An 18971-nucleotide genomic window follows, 5' to 3' on the forward strand; every position below is an offset into this window, starting at 1 on the left:
GTCTCTCTCTGTCTCTCAGTTTCTGTCTCCCCCTGCATCTGTTTCTGTCCCCCCCCATTTCTCCTATGTCTGCCTCTTTCTTTGTCTTTGTCTCCCTCCCTCCCTTACCTTGTGTCTGCCTCTGTTTCTTTGTTTCTGTGTCTCTTTCTCTGTCTTTCTCTCTCCCTTCTCTGACATGTCTGTCTTTGTCTTTCTCTATGTTTGTCTGTCTGTCTTGATTTTAAGTATTGCTAAAACTCTAAATACCTCTGGAAGGGATTCCATACTAAGGCCAGCATTCTTGGACTGAATTGATGGGAGTGGGGAGTGGTAGAGTCCAGATAAGTCCAGTAAGTCCAGAACCTTCCAAAGATCCCTCTAAAAATAATCCTGTCACTGGCTGAGTTGTCAATCAGTCAGGAGACTTGGGTTCAAATTGTGGATCCTATTTCTAAGGCTCCCTTTAGTTCTAAGTTCCTCATCTGTTAAAGGAATGGGATTGATCTCCATTACCTGTGAAGTACCTTCCAGCTTTATCTTTCTGTGAGATGCCTCCAGAAAGAGGCTCATTTTCCAGAGAATAGATTTGAAAGGTTTAATATTGATGGGAAAAGGCTTCTTTGGCTTCAGCTGTTGTTGGAAGCTCCAACTACACTTCTGGGAAAAGCCCAAGGTCATGCTTCATTGGCTGAGCTTAGTGTTTCCCATGGGAAAACACATGTGTATATCAGTAAATTGGGCCTAAGTAAAATATTTTCTATACAACAGCTACTTATGATCTCATATATACCTGCAATGGTGCACCAGCCTTCATAGACAAAGATGATACTATTGACCTTCCAAAATTTGCTTTGTTTTGGATTTCCAGTAATAGGGACATGATGTGTTAAAGTTCAGGGGTGGGAAACCTGTGACCTTGAGGCCACATGTGGCCTTCAAAGTCCTTGGGTGCAGCCTTTTGACTGAGTACAAGTTTTATAGAAAAATCCTTTTATTAAGGGGATTTGTTCTGTGAAATTTGGATTAAGTCAAAGGGCCACACTTGAAGACCTAGGGGACCACATGTGGCCTTGAGGTCACAGGTTCACCACCCTTGTAACCATCCGTATTTACTCATCTGGTTCCTTCTGTAAAAACACATTCATTTGACTAGAGATAGGTAAGCAGGCTGGGATGTTGAGTTTTCCTTTATAGAAAGTTAATCTAAGAAAGAGGTTCTTAACTTTTTGATGGTCCTGGCAAGTGTAGTGAAGCATGTGGGCCCCCTTCTCAGAAGGATATTTTAAAGGGATAAAATACATAGGATTACAAAGGGAAACAATTATATTCATATAAAGAGGTGATTTTTTCCCCTTATCCAAGTTCATGATTCCCCTGAAATCTGTGTATAGGCCCTGGGTTAAGAACCTGATTCCAAGACTTTGGCTTCATTAGTGCCAATTCTAATGGAACACAAACTAATGCTCTCACAATTTCCCTAAACTAATCCTTCTTGGATTAGATCCCTTACAAAGTCCAACTCTTGAAATAACTCTGTGTGTCTGAAAAGGGAACAGAGGAGGTCTCACCAATGGACTTCTTTGATACTTTCCTTTCATTATTTAAGAGAAGGTCCAGGCATGTCAACTGATGAAAAAATATGTGTGCATATATATAAATATATATGTACATATACACACACAAATGTATATATAATTTTACTCTGACATAAAAATTTTCATCCTACTATCTCTATTTTCTTTGTTTCATGGATAAAAATGGCACTATATCAATTGACAGAGGTTGTTTCTTTAAGGTATTCTTGAATTCCAATCCTAATATTAACAATGTGATAGAGCAAAGGCGATGGGTGTTGAATAATATCTTTCCCTAGCACAGGGAGGTTAATCCTCATTCTATTACAGCCCCTCCCCCTTAACCCTGTCTGCCTCACCAGACATATTCCCCAAGTTTTTTATGCCTTTGCTGTTTCCTCAACATGCATTCCAAATAGGTCATCTACTATAGCTATATGTCCTAGCTATGATGGGTTGCAATACTTTCTTTTGGCTTCTAATATACTAAAAATGCCAGGACCTTCTCTTCTCCTGACAAAGGAATTTGAATCTTGATTTGAGGATTAAGTTGTAACTTTACAGGGATAAGGGAAGTGAGTATCACATACTCACCCCATACAGCATGGAGGATGTCAGGTGTTGCACTAGACTTTCTTAAAAATTTGACAAATTATCCCCCAACTCAAAACAAAATCCACCTCACTCAGTTCTTTCAGGCATGCCTATCTTGCCTGGGGTTTAGTGAGGCCTCATGGCATTGCTTTCGTGTTCTTTTCCTTATCTCAATGTATACGAAACAGTAAGACATACATCTTATTTCCATCTTTTTTCTGCCCTGGGGCTCCAATCAAGGAAAGCCCCGTGGCAGTTTGGGAGGTGAAGTCCTCCGGTGAATGCCAATAAAACCAAACAGTTTAACAAATGCTGCTTTCTCAGGCTGCAGTTTAAACCAACAAAGCCACTGCTTTCATCCTCAAGGTAAGTCCAATGGAACAGCCTGGGCAGAACCTGTTAGTCTCCAGCCCATCTCTTCTCATATAGATCTATATTATTTCAGCTTCACTCATTCCTAGGAAATTTTCAGAGTCCTAGAGTGCCTCTGTGTCATCAGCACTGTGGCTGCAATCAGTTAATGTCTTGAATCTTTCCCTGCCAATTGCATGAATATCAATTCTAACTATATTAGTAGAGACTTCTCAGTGTTCTAATTTGTTTCAAGGAAATTTTGCAGAGTCTGATCTCTCATTTTCAGAGAACTGATGTTTATTGTTGTGCTTCTGAAGTGGATCCATGGCTAGGATAGGTGGGCAGGGTCTTTATCCGAGGGCTTTGCAATTTAAAGGTGTTGATCTACTTGTATAATTAAGTAAAATAAACCAAGACATTAGCTGTTTGACAACATATGCCTTGTTCTGCACCTATACTCCACCATCTCTCTTCTAAGATAAGGGAGGTATGTTTCACCACGGGTCCTCTGAAGTTGATTGGTAACTGCATTTATCAGAGTTCTGATATCTTCCAATTTTATTTTCCTTTAAATTCTTGGATTACCATTTGTTCATATATTTATTCTTCTGACTTTGGAATCAGAAGATTTGGGTTCAAATCATTCCTTTGTCATTTATTGCCTTGTGACATTTTTCTAGTCATTTCATTGTCCTGGGCCTCAGTTTCCTCATCTGTAAAATGAGGTAGTTATACTAGAATCGTGACATATGAGGGGGTGCATTCTACTACCAAAAGGTTCACCTAGAGTTCCTTTGAACTCTCAGTACTTTTAAGGGTTTACATGTTACGACTTGGGAGGTTGTAGTGGTAAAAGAATAAAATAAAATTAAATCTAGAGTTTTAGGAACAACTGCCAAGTGAAGATTAATTAGAAATGAAACGGCAGTCAATGGTGAAATGGGATTTGATACAGAAGTCTTACATTTACTAAACTTTCTGGGACACAGCTATTATGTCAATCAATACATCAACAAGTACTTATTAATGACCTACTGTGTGCCAACTACTGTGGTGGACACTGGGGATACAAGTATAGTGAGTGAAACCATCCCTACATGCAAGGAGTTTACATATTAATGGGGAAAACAAGGACATGAATAAATATACACAGCATAATATAAAATAAATAAATATAAACATATTTGCAAAGCACATACAAGGTAGAAATTGGGGGATCAGGAAAGGCTTCATGTGATGATAATGTTTGAGCTATATCTTTTAAAAATTTTTTATTTATTTTACTTTTAATTTATGGAATAAAACAAGCATTTCATAACATAGCATAATAAAAAAAGATGATTGTACATGAAACTTCAAATCTATCATGTACAACTTGCTATTCCTTTTAAATATATAATAAAGTAATGTAAATTTCTTTTTTCCCCTTTTTTTCTCTTCCCTCCACTTGCCCTTCTCTCTAGAGATGACTTCCATTAGACATAAACATGTATATATATGAAAATCATTCTATACATACCTCTATTTATCAGTTCTTTCTCTGTGTCTTAAAGAGAGGGACTCTATAAAGCACAGGTAAGGAGGGAGTGCATTCCAGGCACAGGAGATGGTTAAGGCAAAGGCATGGAGATGTGAGATACAGTGTCATGTATGAGAAACAGAGAGAAGGTGAGTTTAACTTGATCATAAAGAGGAGGAAGAGTAAAAGGGTGGGGTTTGGAAGGAATTCAATTTTTGGAGGAAGTCAACTTGCAGTGCCTGTCACACGTTCAACAATAATATGTTGCTTTCTTAATTTTCACTTTACTCTGGTACTTTTTCTCCCCACAGCTATACAAAAACTCCCAGTTCTGTAGCAGAAGACACTTCAGAGGTCAGGATGAAGCGGGTCTACCTCCTCTTTGTGGCCTGCACCTACTACTTTTTCACTTTGGCATTTGCAGCCCAGAAGGGTGAGTGTTACCTGGTGTCTTAGATTTCTCTAGTCCAATATGACAATTTGGCAGGGTTGGTTAGGGTGGGAGGAGGAAATGGGCATGGGGCAGGGGCAGCAGAGTACTACTATGGATAGGGGAAAACTGCAGACTAGTTCCCTGAGTGATCCTCTGATGGTGATTGAGAGCCAGATGGCACTATTTATTTAACTCCATGAATAGGTCTTTAAAGATGGCTCCTAAAAGGAGGAATAAAAGGACAGGAGGTAGGAGGCTTTAACCTGGGGTGGAGGGGTGGGGAATGCTCCAAAGGACAGGATAGGTAATTACAGTCTTTGAATGATGTAGTAAGAACAATGACTAGGGAGTCAGAAAGCCTGGGTTCTAATCTTGAATCTGCCATTAACTTAGTGTGTAGTCTTCACTAAGTCCCTTTCTCTTTGGGAGCTTCAGTGCCTTGATAAAGAGAATAAGAATTAATTATTTATTAAGGTCTCTTTTGACTCTATAATTCTGATGATAATACTAAACCCTAAATATTACTAACTTTCATGAATATCTCCACAATGATTCCATCATACATTAGTTTACCTAGCCAGGGATGGGGAACCTGCTGCCTTGAGGCCACATGTGGCCCTCTAGGTCCTAAAGTGTGGCCCTTTGACTGAGTCCAAACTTCATAGAACAATAATAAATAATTAATAATTATTAATAAAAGGATTTGTTCTGTAAAACTTGATCTCAGTCAAAAGGCTGCACCCAAGGACCTAGAAGGCCACATGTGGCCTTGAGGCCACAGATTTCCCATCCCTGACCTAAACCTTTCTTTAACTTACCTGTTTTTATCCTGTACTAGCTGTGGGGATAAAGGCAGGGTAGATGGTGGTAATGAGTTCAATCATTTTAGTCCTATCTCTGTAAAATACTTCTTTTTATTCATAGTAGGAAAGAATATTGGAATATTGGAACATTGGAAAGAATAGTGGGATAGAACTCAAGAGACCTGGGTTCTGAGTCCTAGCTTTATTACTAACTTTTTGGGCAAGTCACTCCAGCATTTTGAGTTTCAGTTTGCTATCCTTTAAAACAGGAGATTGTATTAGATCCCCTAATGGTTCCATCCACTTCTCAGAGTCTCAGATTCTAGTTCTCCCTATGTAGGCTCTGCCTACTAAAGACATGTTTATATCTTTATATATAAACTGGCCAACAAAATGAAAAGAGGAATCATAAGATTTAGAGCTGAAAGATAATATTTGTAAAGCACTTATCAGAGTGTCTGACACATCATGGGCAATTAAAATGCTTGTTCCCTTCCTTCCACCTTCCTCCAAATCCATCATTTTACAGACAGGGAAACTGAGGTCCATAGAGGTGAAGTGACTTTCTCAGTATCACACAGATGATTATATAGTAAATAAGCATAAAGTAAAGTAGCATGGCATAGCAATTAGAGAGCAGGCCTTGGAACAAGAAGACCTGGGTTGAAGCAACACCTTCGACAGCATTGATGACCAAATCACAACCTCTCAATGAGTCCAAGCAAACCCCTAAGACGCTGCAGAAAAATGGTTCCAATCTATATTAGCCAAAGGAATTTCCTAACTGGGGTGGGGAACCTGTGACCTTGAGGTTACATGTGGCCTCTAGGCTGCAGGTTTCCCACCACTGTGATCTATACCAACGAAATTGCAGATGTGGCCACCTCCATAAAGTAAGTGTAATAAAAGGCAAAACCAGGATTCAGATCCAGGTCTTCAACTCCAAAATCAGTGGGTTTTCCCCCCATTTTCCCCCCTCCACTCTACCTTGTTACCACCTATGTGATTTCATTACAAAGGAAGCCCTGACTCAAAGGTCAGTTGGTCATGGCTGTCCTGATAATTCGGTTCTCAGTCCCATGTTTATTTAGCTGATGGATGTTGCACCAAAAAGAGGGTTAACACGCAACAAATAGACAGTAGACTCTATCAATAAGCATTTATTATGCACCAGACACTGTGCTAGACACTGAGGATAAAAATACAAAGAGTACAACAAAACCTACTCACAAAGTGTCCCTTGTAATGGGGGGGCAGGCTTGGGGGGGAAGAAGGAAAGATAGCAAGTACACATATAAGTATATACCAAATAAATATAAAGAGGAAAAATGCAAATAAATTAAAAACACAAGCTAGTTTGGAAGGAAGGGTACTATCAATTGGGGGGAAGGGGAATCAAGAAAGGCTAGTCAACTAGCCTTATGCCAATCAGCCATAACAAAAAAGTAAACACGAGCCTGTTTTTTCACTCCATTAGGTCCAGTAAACATTCTCTTACCTAGTTCCTATGGACTGGGCTTAGACTGTGGAGAGCCAGGGATGCCTGAGGCCCACGTGTGTTCTGATCCATGTGATAACTATACCACGCTTGTCGAGGCCTGGAGAAGCTTGAACGAAATGGATAACAGGAGGGCATGTGACACTAATAAAGAAGGCTGGTATCGGTTTTCGGGTCCAGGAGGGGTAAGGATACCAGAGAAGTGTGTGTCGGTCAATAGATGTGGCACAGATGCCCCAGTGTGGCTGAATGGGACCCACCCATCAAAAGAGGAAGGTATTGTTAGTCGCACAGCCTGTGCTCACTGGAGCAATAATTGTTGCCTCTGGAATATGGTGGTGAAGGTGAAGGCTTGTACAGGTGGATTCTATGTCTACAAGTTAAATGCAACTCCTGCATGTAATCTGGCATACTGTACAGGTGAGTAGCTGGGAATTGGGTTACTCTGGGGTTCTTAGTAGTGTGTGGCTCATGAACCCTTCTGTTTGACATCCTTTTCTTCTCCCCATGCATTGTAGACCCCAATACTGCTGATGCAACTGAGCCAGAATGTGACCTGGACTGTTCCCCCCAAGAGGAATGCCGACTTGTCAATGGCACCTGGGGCTGTCACTGCAGACCAGACCTCAATATTTCTGGTAGGTACAAGTATGGGAAGACTGGTGGGGAACTAAAGTTCTTTGTCCATGCTGGGTATAGGCAGAAGCTATAAACTATAAGTAGTAAGGAAGTGGTTGTTGGAACATTTGTTGCTCTATACTGATATATGCATTTCAATTTAACAAGTATTTATTAAGCATCATTGGGTATTGGGTACTGTGCACTAGAGATGCAAAGATAGTATAGACACATGCTGTGTGGATATGCAACCAAGCCACAAGCTCTACCAACACTGACCTTGAGCAAAATTAGGATTAGTTTCCCTTTCTTGAACAGTCTCCAGTTTCACAGCATCCTTTAAATCAATAAATCAACAAGCAATTTATTAGAGATCCACTATATGCCAGGAGCTGGGCTGGGTATAGGGAGATCAAAGACAAAAGTGAAACAATTCCTGTCCTCAGGGTGCTTACAGCTCCTTTGGGTTCCCATTATCTGTCTTTGTAAACCCATTAACTGATGGCATGCACAGTAGATCCTTAATATTGCTTGTTAATTGAAAGAACATTGAGAAGTTGGAGAGCAACCAAGGGAGGGAAGCCACGACGCCTCGATTTCCTAGTTTTGCTAAGTCATTGTTCCAGAACTTAGCCTGACTAGTATTAGGGTTATCCAGTCTCATTTTTGCTCCCTCACCCTTCACCTCTGTCAAAGTGTTGAGGGTATCATCTTCCCTAACTTTCTGTGTCCGATGTGGTCTTACCAATGCATTTGTGCTAAGTTCCAGAAATCTCCCTGCTCTCCATGCCCTGAAAAGTATTTATTTTGTCAAAGGTATTACAATGAAGGCTTAAAGCCCAAGCTTTTTCATTTTGTTTTTGTTGTTGCTCAGTCATTTCAGTTGTGTCTAACTCTTCATGATGCCATTTGGGGTTTTCTTGTAAAACTGAGACAAACAGGGTCAAGTGACTTGCCCAGGGTCACAAAGCCAGTAAGTGTCTGAGGCCAGACTTGTACTCAGGAAGATGAGTCTTCCTGACTCCAGGCCTAGACCTCTATCCACTGTACCATCTAGCTGCTTCTTTTCATTTTGTAGCAAGAAAAAAAAACAGATTTTACTGAGGATACTTTTTTGTCCCATGTTTCCCAATAAGGTGACACAAGTGCTCATTTTTATTGATGCTGTCAATTATTTTATTATAAAGCACAAAGCAGTAGAAAATGCACTGAATTTGGAGTTGGAGGACATGAGTTCAAGTCTTAAACATCTGTGTAATCTTGGATAAGCTACTGAGCCTCAGTTTACTCATCTGCAAAATGGGAAGATTGTACTAGGTGACTCTTAGATGACCTAAGAGGCTCCTTCTAGATCTAAGTCTATAATCCTAAGATTCTACGTCCATTTGCCTGCTTCCTTATTTCAAATTCCATTGTATTTCTCTCATAAGACATTCAAACTCCTGACCCTGGGAACTGGCATTTTCACTAGCTGTTCCTCATGTGTGGAAATCTCTTTATGTCCATCTCCTGACCTCCCTAACTTTCTTCAAAGCCCAACAAAAATCTTACCTTCCACAGGAAGCCTTTCCCTCTCTTCCTTATTTCTAGTGCCTTTCAATTTATCCTGGATATAGCTTGTTTGTACATAATTGTTTGCATATTATCTTCCCCATTAGACTGTGAAACTCTTTGGGAGCAACGACTATCTTTCACCTTTCTTTGTGTCTCATTGCTCAGCACAGTTCCCAGAATATGGTAGGTGGTTATCAAATGTATATTGAATGTTTACTGACTGGCATGTCTGGTGAGTTTTCAGATATTGCCAACTTGCACCCTCTACTGAAATGTGGAGCCAATGACATCAGACTGTCTCTAGACAAGTGCCAGCTAGAGAGTTTGGGGTACACTGGAGAGATATTTGCCTACCTCAGAGACAGGAACTGCAGTGGATTTTTGGAGACAAATGAGAGCAACCAGCTGTTGGTGGTGAGCCCAGCACGGGTTGGAGCCTGTGGAACAACTCTGGAGGTAGGCTTAGTTCAACACTTTCTTTTCTAGGAGATAGAAAGAGATCAGAAGAAGGCCAGGACTGATGTTTCCCATCTTCCTCAAAATAACAATATTCTATTTTTTAACTTGCAACAACAGCAATGACAACCACTACCTCTCACATTCCACTGCCCACTGAAAACACGTTGGATGACAATCTAGGGTTTGGATTTGCCATGCCAGATAATAATGTCAATTCTCTATTGTGGAGAAAGAGTAAATAACCCTTACCTTTGTCAGTCCCTTCATGAGTGAGGTCTTTATGAACTTAAGCTTCTTGTCAACAGAATGTTTCTAGGGACATTCTGAAGCTTGACATCCAATTTTGGTTGGGTTGCTGAAATCATTATCTTGCATTAAGATGGTAATGGTAATAATGTGTGTTGGTAAATGCTTTACAACCAGATCTCTTGGGAGGGGAAAGCATGCTTGACACACTGTGGAGCTGAATATGTATTATTAATATTTTCTCCATTACTTTCTTAAGTCTGGACAATCAACAAAACAACAAACCAAGCCTTGATTTGTAGTGTTTGGAATTTCAGAGGTATAAATGCTCACATTCAAAATTTAACATCAGCTTTCCAACTGGTTGAGCTGTCTCCAGCACATCTCTAAATTGCTAACATTTCTGTAACACTTTAATGATGGGAAAGTGTTTTACATAGATGATCTCATTTAATAAAAATCTTACCATAGCAGTGATCAAAAATATGGAAATTTTTACCCCACATTTAATCCTTGAAGACCCAGAGAACTTTAAGGGATATATATACTACATCTAGAATTAAATTAATTTCATCCCTACAAATAGCACTAATGCCCTTCAAAGCTGAATTCTTGAGAGAGGACACTTCAATGAAAAACAGTAGGATAAGAATACACTCACGGAAAAATCCAAATTATAGAGGGAATAATGAATGAGCTAGATGGTGCAGTGGACAGAGTGCCAGGCCTGCAGTCAAGGTGACTCCTCTTCCTGAGTTAAAATCTGGCCTTATTAGTTGTGTGACCCTGGGCAAGTCACTTAACCCTGCCTCAGTTTCTTCATCTATAAAGTGAGCTGGAGAAGGAAATGGCAAACCACTCCAGTCTGCCAAAAAAAACTCCAAATGGGGTCATGAAGAGTTGAAAATGACTGAACAACAACAACAGGAGTTAGAAGCCATGGGTTCTAGTTCTAGCTACACCTTGGTTTCATTATTTGTTGAATGAAGAAACCAGATGATTTGGAAGGTGACCTTGAACTCTAGAATCCATCATCACCATTCAATGATGATGATAATAAAAAAAATAGTGATTCTAAGCCCTTTGAGGAACTATGATGTCCTTTTACTGGTTGGATTTTATAATACTCTCTAAAAGTATCAAAAATTTATTTTTAAAAAATTAAAGTCAAGTAAAATGAATTTTGCCTTAAAAATTTCTTGAGAACATCCTGTTGCCTCTTCAGATAAATGAATATACATACACACATACATACATATATTTAAACACTTACGCACCCACATGTGTGTACATGATGGTGAGGGTAAGGGGTATGGTAAGGTGTTACTCTTTCAAGATAGAAACATAAAAGGCAATAAATGCCAATTTAAAAGGTAAAAACCACTATTGTGATAACCTGTGAAGATGCCTAAAGGACAGTATTTGAGAAATGCTGAAGCTGTTTCATTTGTCTAAAAATAAGGCTAATAACATGGAATATTTCTTTTTCCCCCAAGAGAAATGCAACTCATGCTATTTACAAAAACACGCTGACCTTGGCCAACCAGCTTATCATCAGAGACAGCATTTTCAAAATTGACTTTCAGTGTGCCTACCCCCTGGATATGAAAGTCAGTCTCCAAACAGCCACAAAGCCCATTGTCAGGTACAACACTGGAAGAGCTACCTTGGTGAATGGTGCATTCTATCAATATTTGCAATTGCAATTTACAGCATAGAGCATATGTGTAGTATGGATGGCACTAGCTGTATATCCTCATCTTCTCTGGTTACAAGAATATAACTATTGATCCACTGTCAAGAAAATATGAGTCAGGGCTCATTTGTGTTTACAATTGTTATGTCATTTTTTTCACTTGTATATAGCACCCATTTGCAATCCATTTTCACCCATTTTATCTTGGCTAGGATCGAAGAAACACTCTGAAGTTATGGAATAGATCCTAGCCAATAGCCATTTATTAAATGCCCATCATGTTCCAGGCACAGTGCTAAGTACTAGGGATACAAAGGATGGCAAAAGCCAACCCCTGCTCTTGAGGAGCTCATAGTCTAATGGGGTGATAACATGTAAACAAGTATATACAAACAAATAATATATAGGATAAATAGAAAATAATCAACAAAAGGAAGGCACTAGAATTATGAAGGATTGAAAAAGGTTTCCCATATAAGGCAGGATTTTACCTGGGACTTGAAGGAAGTCAGGAAAGCCAGGAGATAGAGATGAGGGGGGAAAGCATGGGGGACAGCCAGTGAAAATGCTCAGAGCTATGAAGTAAGAGTGTTTATTGAAGGAGGCCAGTATCAAAGAATATGTGTGTGTGTAGAATGTATAAGGTGTAAGAAGACTGGATAAGTGGTGTGGGGAGTAGGTCAAGGTTAAGTAGACCATAAAGAGATCAAACACTTAAAACCTTGGCTTCAAATGTATTTTTACCATTGGAGATAACTGCTTATATTTCATAAACCCTGAATACAGTTCATTGTTATTCTCCTCTGGTTGGAAACAACTCCCTTCCCTACACTTTTCTCATCAATTTTGTTACTTATCTCTAATGCCCTTGTCATACAATGATGCATGTTACAATTGTCTTTGTGGCTTAATCCCAATGACTGTAAGCTCCAGGGCATTGATATTGTATTGTCTAAATGATATGTCTTCCTTATCATTTATCATAGTGCTTTGCACACAGTTGGCTTTTAATAAATATTTGTTGAATGAGTGTATGAATGAAAATTTAAAGGCTGATGTTTCTACCATTATGGTCTTGTTCCAGTGCTCTGAACATTAATGCCACTGGCTCAGGAAAATTCCTAGTGAGAATGGCTCTCTTCCAAGACCAGAATTACACCTCCCCTTATGAAGGTGCCATGGCTGTATTGTCTGTTGAATCCATGCTCTATGTGGGTGCCATTTTATACCAAGGGGATACCTCCCAGTTCAACCTACTGATGAAGAACTGCTACGCCACACCCACTAAAGATCCAACTGACCCCTTGAAGTATTTCATCATTAGGAACAGGTATTTGCCAGTCAATGGTTGCCCAGGGGCAAAACTAAATTTCAGCTATAGGACTTGGGCCATCTGAGTCCTCTTAGAAGGATAACCCTACCATTGTCACCCTCACAGCTGCCCAAACTTATATGATTCAACCATCAGAGTGGAGGAGAATGGGGTATCTACTGAAGGTCGCTTTTCAGTTCAAGTGTTTATGTTTGCTGGAAATCATGACCTTGTCTACCTGCACTGTGAAGTTTATCTCTGTGACAGTCTCAAAGAACGATGTCGTCCAGTAAGTGCATCTTGAATATGATTGAATTCTTCTGCAGTGTTCACAATCAGTGTGCATTTATACGTTATAAAAAGCATACTACCTAAAATAGCTTAGGATAACCATTTTCTCTGGGTGTTTTTCACTCCATTTCATGCTGGGAATTTTTTTAAAAAAGAGATTACTGAGAAGCAAAGGACAAAATCCATTCCACTAAATCAAGGAGACTGTCTGCAGGAAGGCACCAGTGTCAAGCAAAGGGGAAACGTACATTTCATTCAACATTTATGGCAACTCACTCAGAAGAGGGGGAAAATTTGGAAATGGGAGATGGGAATCAAAGCTGGGAGAAAGTTTGCTTACTTGAAGAGAGTGGATGGGAAAGGTAGGGAGGTAAAGGAGGTCATGTATCATGGGGTGGGTTGGAGGAGTGGTCTGGAGGTTGTAAGAGTCTAAATCTGTTACAAAAAGATGAGGATCCAATTGAGATCACTTTGGGGACTGGTAAGGATAACATTTCAGACAAAAATACTATATGAATAGCATTTAGAGATATTTGGATCAGGACAAAGGAAAAGTAGAAGATCTAATAAAGGAAAACTTAGAGTATTCTTAATGTGGAAGACATACGGAAAGTATGACTGATTCCAGAGTTAGTGCTGCTAGAGTCAGGGGCATGTGTCAGTTGGAAATCTTCAGTTAGAAACTAATCTGATGGGAATTTTCCACTCTAACAGTCTTGCTCTGGAATTCAACACCGCAGTGAAGTTACTATCGACACAGCTCATGTTCTGGATTTGGGACCTATTGCCCGGAGAGGTAAAAAGAACTTAATGATGATGAGAGTGTGAGGTCATCAATAACATCCTTGGAGGAAGGATCCAATTAACTTTCTATTTGGTTAATGGATTTGGTGATTAGGACATTATTGGTGACCTTGGAGAGAGTATTTTCAGTAGTAAGATGGAAGGGGTGGGGACTACATGGTAGGGGTTTGGGAAGTGAGGAGGTGGTGAGAAAATAAGTCATTAAGAGAGAGAGGAGAGATGGGAGTCAGCTCAAATGGAGATCAGGGTCAAAAGAAGGATTTAAGCCACGAGAGTATGTTATTGGATGAGGAGGATACAAGAAAGAGAAGGGTTGGTTGATGGAAAACAGCTTGAAAACAATAAGGGCAGCTTTAAAGGGTGAAAGAAGTCAAGAAGAGGCAATAAGCATATTGCATATTGAGGAGGCAGGTGTATGTTGGGGGAGGATACAGCCTTTACACAGCTTTACCTTAATATGCTTATTGGTTGAGCTTAAGGTTGCTTTTTTTTTTTAATTTAAAAAATTATTTTTTAGGACTCATTTCCCCATGTTCCATGCCTTACAGCTTCCTTTACTTATTAATCAATCAACAGACACTTATTAAGCCTCTCCTATGTGCCAGGGATTGTGCTAGGCACTGGGGATACAACAACAAAAGTGAAATAGTCCTTGCCCTCAAGGAGCTTACAATCTAGTTGGGGGAGGACAATGTGTACATATAGAGTTACATACAAAATAGATACAAGGCAATTTAATAAATTTTTGGGAGGGGTAGTGGTGAAGGTACTAGTGGTTCAGGCAGAGTTTGGGAATAAGGAAAAGCTTCATGTAGGAGGTACTGTCTGAGCTGAGCATTGAAGGACACATTAGGGATTATAAGCGGCATAGGTAAGGAGTGCATTCTGGGCATAGCAGACAAAGGCAGAAATGGAAATGTAGTATTAGGTATAATTGACAGTAAGAAATCTAATTTGGTTAAACTATAGTGTATATGAAGGGGATTGATGTGTTTATTACACAGTAAACTTTTCCATGGCTGGAACAGTAAGTTGAGGATTAGCAAAGGAGTTTATATTTGGTCCTTGAAATAACAGGGAGCCACTGGAGTTTATTGAGCTGAGGGGTGACTTGGTCAGACTTGCTTTTTAGATCTTTAGGAAGATGACTTCATTGGCTGTGTGGAGGAGAATGGAGTGGAGAAGGGGAGAGATTTGAGGTAGTGAGGTCAATTAGGAGGCTATTGCTGTAGTCCAGGTGGAAAATAATTAGGATCTGAATTAGGATATGATCCGAGAAGAGAGAAAGTGAAGGATCCAAGGAATATTGTTGAGGTGGCAAGATCTGGCAACTCAGTGCTATATGGGGTGAGTGGGAATGGTCTGTCATTACTACATATCAAAAAGACCACTTGGGGGTAGGGAAAGGAAGGAAACAATAGGTTTCTCTGAGTAGGTTCTGCTTTAAAGCTTTGAGCTGTCCTGCCTTCCTGTTGAGATTTAAATGTGATAAACCATTCATTTTCCCCATCATTTTTCATACTATTACTCTTCAGAAGCAGGATGACTTAAGGGCTGCAAGAACTTAGCTGATAAGACACTCACCTTTATGTTCTTGTTGGTAGGTTCCCCATCTGTCCCTGTCACAAGTGGAACCGCCACCCCCTTAGGTAAGTTATTCCTTTTGCCTTCCTTCCTTCCCTTTCTCCCTCCCTCCCTCTCTCCCTTACTTCCCTTTTCTCTTCCCTCCCTCCTATCTCCCTCCCTCTTAACTTCCTTTCTCCTTCCCTCCTTCCCTCCCTCCCTTCCTTCCTTCCTTTTCATCATTCTCTCCTTCTAGCAGCTATACAAAATTAATTAATTCTCTATCTCCATTCTTCCCCTTTTTATCTCTCCTGCTTGGTTTTTGCCCCAGATAATAAGCTACAATAAGGAATACAGATAAAGGAAGCCTGAAAACACTCCAACCATAAGCCATACAATTAGAATACAATAAAAGTCATCATGGCAGCTAGGTGGCTCAGTGGATAGAACTCTGTGCCTGGAGTCAGGAAGACCTGAGTTCAAATGTAGCCTCAGGCACTTACTAGCTATGTGATTGTGGACAAGACACTTAACCTGTTTGCCTTAATCCACTAGAGAAGGAAATGGCAAACCAATCTGGGATCTTTGCCAAGAAAACCCCATGAATAGTATTGGCATACTATGGTCCTTGGGATCACAAAGAGTCAAACAGGACTGAATGTCTGAACAACCAAAAAATCACCAAACAAGTGCATCAAGATGACAACCTACATCATGCTTAACACAGAATACATTCAAAACAACTTAGACAATATTATTTTATAAAAGTAATAGTCAAACCTTGGAATGGATGACTAACTTCAGAATTTCTACCTGTGGAGATCTTTAAAGTCAGAAAAATCTTCTCAATAGACTGGTCTATTGATATAGCCAAAAGGCAGAAAGACTGAGTAGACAAGACATATGTTATAGTAAGAAGAGCACTAAAATGAAGGACAGGGAGCTGGGCTTCACTCAAAACCCAACTACTTACTATCTGTGTTACACTAGACAAGTCTTCTCTCCATTCTGGACTTTAGTTTTCTCACCTGTAAAACTAGAGAGCTGTACTGGATGATTTCTGGTTTGCCTCTAAGCCAAGGACTCTTAATCTTTTTGTACCATGGATCCCTTGGGCAGTTTGGTGAAGCCTACAGGCCCCTTCTTAGAAGAATGTTTTTAAAAATATCAAATGAAATTCATAGGAATACAAAAGAATTCAATGGTATTGAAATACAATCATTAAAGTAATGATGATGATGATGATGATGAAACCAATGTCATAGACTCCTTGTTAAAAACCCTTGCTTTAGGGCCTTTCTCTTTCTCTGGCTGAATCAATGCTATTAAGTTATAGGCAGCAAGGTTATATAAAGAAGAAAGTAGAAGAAAGAGTGAAATCAGAACGAGATAAGAAATAAGGTGTGTATATATATGTGTGTGTGTACATATGTGTATATATGTATATAGATGTGTGTATATATATATATATACATATGTATGTATATAGGTAATAAGGAAAATGGGAAAAGTACTGGAATTAGGAGTCATGAGACATATTCTAGTGCTAGTTCTGTCACTAAGCAGCTACCTAGACTTGAGTTAGTCCTTTAACCTCTTGAAGTCTCAATTTTTTTGTTTGTATAATGAGGATAATAATACAAAGCCTGCCTACCTCCTACTACTGCTATAGGGATGTGAGGGATCAGGAGTGGGGGTGGGGAGGAATCGCAGAGCCATCATTTTCTCAGTGTCAGCATCTCCTCTTCCACTCACAGTGTTAGAGAGTTGCCTAGGTCATTGAGAGGTTAAGTGACTTGCCAATGGTCACACAGCTAGCATATGTCACAGATGGGACTTGAGCTAGGTCTTGCTGACTCTGAGGTGAGCTTTTTATCCACTATAAAACACTACCTTCAAGGTGGACAAAGCTTACAACAGCACATAATCATTGTTGTTTAGTCATTTCAGTTGTGTATAACTCTTCATGACCCCATTTGGGGTTTTATTGGCAACGATACTGTAATGGTTTGCTATTTCTTCCTCCTGAAACAAACAGGATTAAGTGACTTGCCCAGGGTCACAGAGCTAGTAAGCATCTGAGGCGGGATTTTAACTCGAGATGAGTCTTCCTGACACCAAGCTCAGCACTCTATCCGCTGCACCACTTAGCTGCGCTGTATCATACAGTCTTGCAAATTACAAGGCTAGTAAGTATAAGATATACAAATATAGGCAATGTGCATATGAGAGAGGGCCTTGTATAGTTATCAGTGACTGCAGCCACACTGGCTAGATGCCACCTTTTGGCCTGAAGTCTATTCAGAAGGTAAGTTCTTTCTCTCCTACCCCAGTGCAGTGAACAGTAGAAATCCAGTTTGGGTTCGATGACAGCCCTCAACACACCATCAAAGCCTGAGATCAGAGGAGGATAATTTGCCATTTTCTCTTTTATGTTTCAGGGTTCCTAATGATCTGGCCAGGGCTGTTGCTGTCTGTCCTTGGGATTTTGCTGTTCCATTAATCTAGCTGGATATCATGCCCTTTGCTATAAGAATGGTGCCCTCGTCTATCAAATGAAGCTCACACATCCTGGACATTGCCCTTTAACTCTCCAAAGAACATAGAGAATATGATTTAGTAATAGCTATGAAGTAGGGGGCAAGTATGTAGTATCTCTTTAAAAAAATTGACAGAAGTAGTCAGTGCCTTTATCTTATTTCTCTTTCAGAGGAATAGCTTTCAACTAGAGACCTTATATATCTATTTTGGTCTGTGCCTCACTTAGCAGTAGGGAAGATCCTTTAAGGAGAGCCCTCTAGGTTCCTGGCATGGTATGAAGAATCTGCATGCTAGACTAAGGCTTTATCTCAACCTGGTCCTGAAGCTAGGAATGACACAAGGGTCCTCTAATGTCAGCCCCTAGGCCCAGTAGAGGGGGAGGTGGGTTGACTTATTGACTAGAGCTGCTTGGTTATGGATGCAGAGATCTAAGTGTGAACTAATGGGCCAGTTCCCCATGATGCATCCCCATCTGCCTCATACTATGAAATTTCCTTAGCCTGAGGTGTTAAATGATGATGGAGGCTAGAGCTGAGAAAGCCAATGAATGACTCCCCCCAAACCCCTTACCATCACCCCCAACCTCTGATTCTGGTTAATGAGATTATGGAGTAATAAGCAGCTACCAAAGTGGAATCCAGCCCAGTTCTAGAGAAAGCTTTAATAAATATTCATCAAGCATATGACTGAGGTGGCCTGGCTGGGCAGTGTTCATTGCTCTCAAACCTCCTAAAGAGGGAAAACAGAAATAGAATGTAGTAGCTTTGGATTTGAAGTTACTAGTCACTCTGGGTGACCTTGGGCAAATCATTTAATCTCTCTAAGTCTCAGTTTCCTTACTTATAAAATGAGGACATGAAACTAAATTATGATAAGGCCTATTCTTACTATGTTACATATGCGGCATCCTGATTGTTCTACCAAGAACTTTCGTGGTCCCAGGAAAAGTTGACATAAATCTATGTGAGACTCCTGGACACAAACTCCATTTTTCTTGTGGGAAGAAACATCTGGAAATAATTGCTTAAAGACTGAGATCTAATGGTGGGAGTGGAAATGACTCACTACAACATCACCTCCTGCCACCACATGGTTTATAATAACAATATTAAGAATGCATATTTAACACAAAG

General features: G+C 40.0%; 1 protein-coding gene across 1 annotated transcript; it reads left to right on the plus strand.

Annotated features, from left to right (window-relative positions):
• Nucleotides 1-2483: 2483 nt before the first annotated feature.
• LOC114052358 (pancreatic secretory granule membrane major glycoprotein GP2-like) lies at nucleotides 2484-18484 on the plus strand. Its single transcript, XM_027874918.1, has 11 exons — nucleotides 2484-2513; nucleotides 4332-4453; nucleotides 6734-7174; nucleotides 7273-7392; nucleotides 9171-9382; nucleotides 11128-11276; nucleotides 12412-12657; nucleotides 12766-12928; nucleotides 13645-13726; nucleotides 15339-15383; nucleotides 17739-18484. Exons 2-11 carry the CDS (start codon nucleotides 4381-4383, stop codon nucleotides 17798-17800), a joined length of 1593 nt encoding a protein of 530 aa, XP_027730719.1. The 5' UTR covers nucleotides 2484-2513; nucleotides 4332-4380; the 3' UTR covers nucleotides 17801-18484.
• Nucleotides 18485-18971: the final 487 nt, after the last annotated feature.

This window comes from Vombatus ursinus, unplaced genomic scaffold (genome assembly GCF_900497805.2).
Source record: "Vombatus ursinus unplaced genomic scaffold, bare-nosed wombat genome assembly UNPS02014807.1, whole genome shotgun sequence".
Lineage (NCBI taxonomy): Eukaryota > Metazoa > Chordata > Mammalia > Diprotodontia > Vombatidae > Vombatus > Vombatus ursinus.